Source organism: Penaeus monodon, chromosome 2 (assembly GCF_015228065.2).
Source record: "Penaeus monodon isolate SGIC_2016 chromosome 2, NSTDA_Pmon_1, whole genome shotgun sequence".
Taxonomy (NCBI): Eukaryota; Metazoa; Arthropoda; class Malacostraca; order Decapoda; family Penaeidae; genus Penaeus; species Penaeus monodon.
Genome location: NC_051387.1, coordinates 361,474 through 369,062, shown reverse-complemented (window position 1 = coordinate 369,062; position 7,589 = coordinate 361,474). Strand labels below are relative to the sequence as shown.

The following is a 7,589-nucleotide window of genomic DNA, read 5'->3' as shown; positions in this document are numbered from 1 at the left end:
TACACATCCTATCTCAGGTAATCTTTATTTCATCAACCACATATCCCTTGTCATGTTAAGTCTAGAAAAAAGCTATATTCCTTTGGTAACAAAGGGATAAAATCTGGGTGTAAACTGGGTGTATTAGCAAATGCAAGCGACATCAATTTGCTGCCAAGTTACAGATATAACAAGTTAAAATTTAAAAACAGTATTAAAAGTAGTAACGTTAGTGAAACCTGTACAACTAAGGTCTTCATATAAATTGAATATATTCACTCGGTCTGTCCCATTCTCTCTCTCTATATCTATATCTATCTTACTATCTAGCTCTCTCACGCTCCGTCTTTATCTCTACAGTGTATCTACCTTTATAGTCTCTCTTCTCTCTCTCTCTCTCTCTCTCTCTCTCTCTCTCTCTCTCTCTCTCTCTCTCTCTCTCTCTCTCTCTCTCTCTCTCTCTCTCTCTCGATTCCCGCGCTGCCAGTGGTTTTTAACTCCGGCCACTCCTTGTACACAGGAGTAATTTAGAAGCAAAATAAAACAAACAGCATGTCACACCAAGAATATCCATCGTAACAAATGGAATAAAACTAAATTAAAATTATATATTAAATTATAAATTTCTCTCTCTAAATGACCATCCCTTTAGCTCTCTCCTTTCTCTTTATCAATCTAATTATATACTTATCTTTCTATCTCCTTTTCTCCCTCTCTTCCATTTCTCCTCTCTCCCTTTCCTCCTCCCTGCCTTCCTCCCTCTCTCTCCTTTTCCCTCTCCCTCTCCGTTTCCTCTCTCTCCCTCTTCCTTTCACATTCTCCTGTCAATTCACTGGTCCGGATCATAATAGACCCACCTGGATGGCTTGCTGCGCTGCCTTCTCATGCAGCTGGTGATGAGGCGAGAAGCAGGCGGTCGGGAGCTCTTTGTTGATCCCTCCTCTTGCCCCCGTGTTCCTTGACTTGTCCCTCGAACCTCCGTGGCTGCATTTAGCTGCGGGAGGTTGGAGGAATTATTATTATTTCTTGTACAACATCATAGGGGTGTATGTTGGTGTGTATGTAATGTGGAAGAATTCGATGCTGGTTTGTTTATTATTGTTTCCTTCTTTTTAATAAATCATTAGTTGCTTTTCATTAATGACTGCGAATAACACGTGCACCTTTGTTTCTGTATATCTGAAATCGTAGGATTATAAAAGCCTGATGTTCTTGCTATTCCCATTATCTCCCTCTCTCCTTTCTGTATTCCCATCTTACTTCACTTTTCCCTCCCCCCTTCTCCCTGTCCTCTTCCTTTTTTCCTTCTCTATATGTCACACTCATTTCCTCCAGGCCATTCCACAATCCTCTACTTTATCTTTTTCCCTGCATCTCCCATTCTTTTATAATCTACTCCTCCCTATATTCAATCTTGACGTCCTCATTCCCACTCACTTTTTCTTTCCCTATACTTCCCTTCTCCTCACCTTCTCCCTCCTCATTCCTCGTCCCTCTTTTCTTCTCCCTTCTGTTTAGCTCCTCTCTTTCTTTTCATCCTTCAGTCTCCCTTCCCATTCTTGTCATCATTATTCCTTCCTCCTTCTCCCCATCTGCTCCTTCTCTCCCTCAGCCTTCCTCTTTCCCTTCCCTTTCCTTTATCTCACTGCCCTCTCCCTCACTCACTCACTCACCTCACTATGCTTTCCTTCTTTCCATTTCCCTTTCCCCTCTCTCCCTCTCTCCTTTTGCTCCCTTCCTCACTACCCTTTCCCACCCTTCTCCTTCTTCTGTCCTCTTCCCATCCCACTCCTTCCCTCTCTTTCTTTGTTTCTTCCTCCCTCCCCTCCCCTTCTCCCCCCAAAAAAACTCACCTACGCCCCTCGGCTTCTCCACCCTCATGCCTGCCACAGCGTCTCCATCATTATATCCAGACGTGAGTTTGCCAGCGTCGAGAATGTCCTGAAGGAGGTTGTCAGGACAGGCGCCGACCCCGCTGGCGTCCTTCGGGCAGTCCTTGCACGTGCTGTCCTGCGGGTCCGCCACGTCGGACAGAGCAAGGCCGGATATTCCTGCGAGGAGCCAAGGGGATGGTGTTAGAGTGTGAGAACGTAGAATATTCTTTGTGTTTCAGTCTCCTTTTTTCTTCTTCTTCTTCTTATTATTATTATTGTCCTTATCGTTACGGCTATCGTTTTATATATATATATATATATATATATATATATATATATATATATATATATATACATAAATAAATAAATATACATATATGTATCTTCTTCTTTTAACGGTAGGTTCATGTCTGAGCCGCCGTGGTCACAGCATGATACTTAATTGTAGTTTTCATGTTGTGATGCTCTTGGAGTGAGTACGTGGTAGGGTCCCCAGTTCCTTTCCACGGAGAGTGCCGGTGTTACCTTTTTAGGTAATCATTCTCTCTATTTTATCCGGGCTTGGGACCAGCACTGACTTTGGGTTGGCTTGGCCACCCAGTGGCTAGGTAGGCAATCGAGGTGAAGTTCCTTGCCCAAGGGAACAACGCGCCGGCCGGTGACTCGAACTCTCGAACTCAGATTGCCGTCGTGCCAGTCTTGAGTACTATGTTCTAATCATTCGGCCACCGCGGCCTTGGCGATCATGGGCTTCCATGATTTTCTTGGCAATTTAGAGCGGTGGTTTGCCATTGCCTTCCGCCCGGTGTTTTTTTTTTTTTTTTTTTTTATCGAGTCACCATCTCTATTTACCCGGCATTGACTTGGGCTGACTTATCCACCCGGTGGCTAGGCAGGTGAAGTTCCTTGCCTAAGGGAACAACGCGCCGGCCGGTGACTCGAACCCTCGAACTCAGATTGCAGTCTTGAGTCTGATGCTCTAACCATTCGGCCACCGCGGCCCCACATATATGTATATATATATATATATATATATATATATATATATATATATATATATATATATATTTATTTATTTATTTATTTATTTATTTATATATTTATATATATAAATATAAATATATAAAACTAAGTAACTATTTACATAAGTAAATAAATATACATATATGTGTGTATATATATATATTTTTTTTTTTTACGGTAGGTTCATGTCTGAGCCGCCGTGGTCACAGCATGATACTTAATTGTAGTTTTCATGTTGTGATGCTCTTGGAGTGAGTACGTGGTAGGGTCCCCAGTTCCTTTCCACGGAGAGTGCCGGTGTTACTTTTTTTAGGTAATAATTTTCTCGATATTCTCGTCTGCTTCTTGCATAAAGTTATCGTCGTCTCTTAGTATGAAATTCACATTACGTGTATCCTCACAGCCACTGCTCCCAACGACAGCCTACACCGACAGACATCCTATTACGGTGTAGGGAATCGCACGACCAAAGGGGTATAAACAAAGTAACTAGAATTTCTTCTTCATTCACGGAGCCAGCAATCGAGGAGGAGGAATAACTCCTTTTATTCATTCCGTTGCACTGAACTTCAACCAGACATATCAACATGTCAGCTCATGTTTGCGCTTTCGCTTCTTTCTTTTGGACTTCAGATACTCAGAAACTGTTTTTTTATAATGCTCTCTCGATTTAAGGTAAACAATACCATATCCGCCCATTCCGCCCATTCCATAATCCATATAATGGTCAAACGATTCACTTGATGATGAGCTCGTTCCGTTGTAATCTTTATCCTTCCCTATATCTTCGCTCCTCTTTAGCGTCAGACGAAGCAGAAAAGCCGAAACACATATGTAAATGATTTCCAGAATCAATAGGATGTAGACATCCCAGCGCGCAACCTCAGATTCCTATGTTTCTTTGGCCACTTTTGTTTGTTTTTGATATATATATATATATATATATATATATATATATATATATATATATATATATATATATATATATATTTATATATTTATATATATACATAAATAAATAAATATACATATATGTATATATATATATATATACATATATATTATATATATATATATATATATATATATATATATATATATATATATATATATACATATATATATATACATGAAAAATGCAGCTTTAATAAACAGGATATAACAACATAAGATAATACTACATCATTTGAACAGCAAAATAGCTCTTCTTTTAAAAATTCAAGTTAAAAATTGACGGGATATGACGAAACACAAGATTAAACCCAGAAAAAAGGCTAACATATCAAACAAATTAGCGAACTCTTACTCACCAACATCTGGATTGAATTCCTCATTGCCTAATTCGACCCAATTCGAATAGGAATAGAAGTCCTGTATTGCACTGAGGGACAGGCCGAGCATGTAGATGGCGGCGCTGTAGTCACCAGCCTGTATTGCCTTTACGATCCGCGGCCAACGCCCCGTCAGTATCTGCTGAGACTCGGAGAACCTCTCGCTGCCGAAATGGTACCTGGGGGAATAATCACGAATCGATGAATAAATAAATGCTTGGGAGATTATTAAAGATTAATATAAACGTGTAGATAAAAAAAACTGATTTCTAGACAGATAAATAGACGAGCATATGGGATGACTGTATGAATAAATAATCAGATAAAAGCGTCTATATATAGTTAGAGATCTACGTAGGACGAACCACTCCACCCCCAGTAATGATAAAATAACGATAGTAGCAACAACAATAGTAGTAGCAGTACCTGTAGCAGGAGCAACAGCAGCAGCAGCAGTAATTGTTTTAGTTTTATAATAATAGTAGTGACAGTGGTAGTTGTAGTAATAGTAGTGGAAATAGTGTCATTAATCTCGGATGTAGTAGTATCAGAAGTAGTAGTAGCAATAACAGTAAACGAATAGTGACCATCCGCCAGTCTCTGCGTTCCGCTCACCTCGGATCGGAGCCGAGGTAGCCCGCGTCGGCTTCGGCGGCGGCGTCCACGAGTGAAGCTACAGTCGAGAGGAACGGCTTCGGGGAGGACTCGGCGCCGAAGTACTCCGCGTAGGCCTCCTCCAGCGTCATGCCGTCGCGGTGGTTGTAAACCCCCTTGGCTGGAGGCACCGTCTGGGAGGGTGGGACAGAGACCTTCGGCTGAGAATGGGTTGTGGGGATGTTTACGGTTGATATTTTCCTTTGAGATGAATAGTCAGTTGACAATGGGAAAATTTCAGTTAGAGTGGGCTGCTGGGAAGGAGCTGTGGTGGCAGTTTGGGTATCGTCATGGAGGGGGGGGTGGTGTATAGGGAAAGTGTTATGGTGGTCAGAGGAGATTGTAGACGCTGATTTGGTTGTTGGCAGTGGGAGAGACGTAGAATAAGAAAACAGAGAAAAAGTGCAAGAAAATGGAAAAAAACGAAGAAAAAGAAAACAGAGGAAGAATAAGAAAACGCAGACAAGAGGAAGAGCAAGAAAACGGGGAGAACAACGGGAATCGGGAAGAATAAGAAAACGGAGAACAGGAATTATAAGAAAACAGAAGAGAATAGGAAGAACTAAAATAGCGGGAAAGGTAGATCCAAACACGTCATAAAAAGATATTTAACCGCTAAGCCCCAAAACAACCCTCGTTTGGAGAATTTCACCTTTTTTATATTCAATAGACATACATTTTACATAAAGGATACATAAAGGGAAAGAAGCATTTTTATATCTATGTATAACACAATTTGCACTTATTGTTACTGTCACGATAACTGCTGTTATAACTTTCAATATACAGTACATATTTTTTGCGCTGCGATAAAAAAAAAATCATGTGGTTCCATTTTCCTACTGCATTTCTTTAATAGTTATACCTACACTCACTGTTATTATCGTTACCATCACCATCATCATCACACACCATCAGCCGCCCACATAAATCCATTAACAACCGATAGTATTCCTGGAACCGACGTATCGCGTATATAACCAAACATGGGTATCGTGCTCTCACACCCTCCTATCGTCCTTTACATTCCTCATACCTCAATACTTCCTCCCAACCTTTTGCATCACTTCCTCTTCTCCCTTCCTTCCTGCCCACGACTAGTTATCTGTGTACTTAAATCTTTGCTTTATCAATCATTCTTTCTATCTTCTCTATTCAACTACCTACCAACCTTCCTATTATAAAGCAGATTATGATCAGCTTACTATAAATGTGAGATAATAAAGAAAACTAATAACATGTAGGTAATAAAAAAGATAAATGCCTTTTCAACTACAAACTGAACTTTAACAATATCAGGTATTTCTCGAAAGGAACCCCCACCAGGTGTTTGGAAGCGATAAAAACTGAAAGTCATTGGAAAAGCCAAGAAAGCGGGATCAGATAACTCGTTGTTTATAGAAGGAAAAGTGATTTACGTTCTTACATAATGGCTGCGTCGAGTAGGACGGTATTGGTTGATGAAGGAGTGAAGAAGATTTATATTCAGTGAATAAACTGTGAATAAATTAAAGTAGTAGATGTACAAATCAACAAGCAAGAAGGTATATGGTTAAATGAACGAGTAAACAGGTAAATCTTTAAGGAAATAAATAAGTAAACAGGCAAATGAAGACAAATAAATAAAATCTTACTCTGAAATAATCTACGATGACTTTCCTCACTGCCTCCCTGGTGATCTCCCTGTGATGCCACACACGCGTGCCTCTGTCGAACTCATCGCAGTAGATCCCGAAGATGTCACCTTCCCTCTCCAGTATCGTCCCTCGACCCAGGAACGCCGCCGAAGGAGCCGCGAGTGCCAACAGAAGGAGGCCAAGCGGCCCGGAGTTCCGACCGCGACGCTCCATCGCGAAGGGATTACCGGTTCGGGATGTGTGTTTTCTTCTTATAATTCTTCTTCCTCTCCTAACTCTTCTTATTCTTTTTCTTCCTATGCGTTCAGTGATTCCATTTGTTGGTGTTTTTATTTGCCTATTTCATTATAATCTTTGTGAGAACGTTTCAATTATGTTTTGGGAAACGACGGGTATGGTAAATTCTCGCGATGAACAGTCTGGATAAAAACACTCAAACAGGACGTCGACAGGACACAGAGAACACTCATGTGTCAGCGTAAGAGTAGACTAACCCTAGAGTCAGCTGGGTATTGTATTTATACACGTCGTCAGCTGATAGAGGGAAAACACCGGAAGGACCTGGTCCATTTCCAGGCCGTGTGTTATCTCACTTTGAAGGCCGCCGATCGAAAATAAAAAAATCCCAATTTTACCGTTTTATCAAAGACAAATATATCAGTAGTATGGTAACTCTACAGAGTCTATCTCTACAGGTACCTAAAATCTGGCTCTGAAGACAGAAGCCATCTGTGAATACGCAAGGGGATGTTTGAATCCTAATATCTGTACCGCCGGATGTAACGAGACGTTGCCCACGCGCGGTTACCACGACGCACATACGCCCAAATAGACCGAGATAATCAGTTCAATCAGACCGAGATAATCAGTTCAATCAAAGTGCCGCCCATACACCGCCGAAGACCTTGCCTTCACACCCACCTTATCGTGTGCTTAACCTGCCGTGATTTGCTACAGGTGTACAAAGAACGCTGTGTCATCTTTGTGAACTATACTCATGCAGCGGAAATATATGAACGTGGGTACCAAGTGCGGTATTCTTTTATCGCGTGAGTAACAAACCCTATTATTTAGTTCCGTTTTTTATGCTT

General features: G+C 41.0%; 1 protein-coding gene across 1 annotated transcript in view; it reads right to left on the bottom strand.

The window, feature by feature from the left end:
* The window catches only part of LOC119579966 (von Willebrand factor A domain-containing protein 7-like), a 22,721-nt gene extending 15,698 nt beyond the window's left edge, over positions 1 to 7,023 (bottom strand). Inside the window, exons 1-5 of the mRNA XM_037927813.1 lie at positions 6,496 to 7,023; positions 4,823 to 4,995; positions 4,187 to 4,386; positions 1,833 to 2,030; positions 837 to 973 (exon numbers count right to left, since the gene is read on the bottom strand). Coding sequence (XP_037783741.1) covers positions 837 to 973; positions 1,833 to 2,030; positions 4,187 to 4,386; positions 4,823 to 4,995; positions 6,496 to 6,711 — 924 coding nt within the window. The 5' untranslated portion in view covers positions 6,712 to 7,023. The remainder of the gene's footprint in view (positions 1 to 836; positions 974 to 1,832; positions 2,031 to 4,186; positions 4,387 to 4,822; positions 4,996 to 6,495) is intronic.
* Between the last annotated feature and the right edge of the window lie 566 nt (positions 7,024 to 7,589).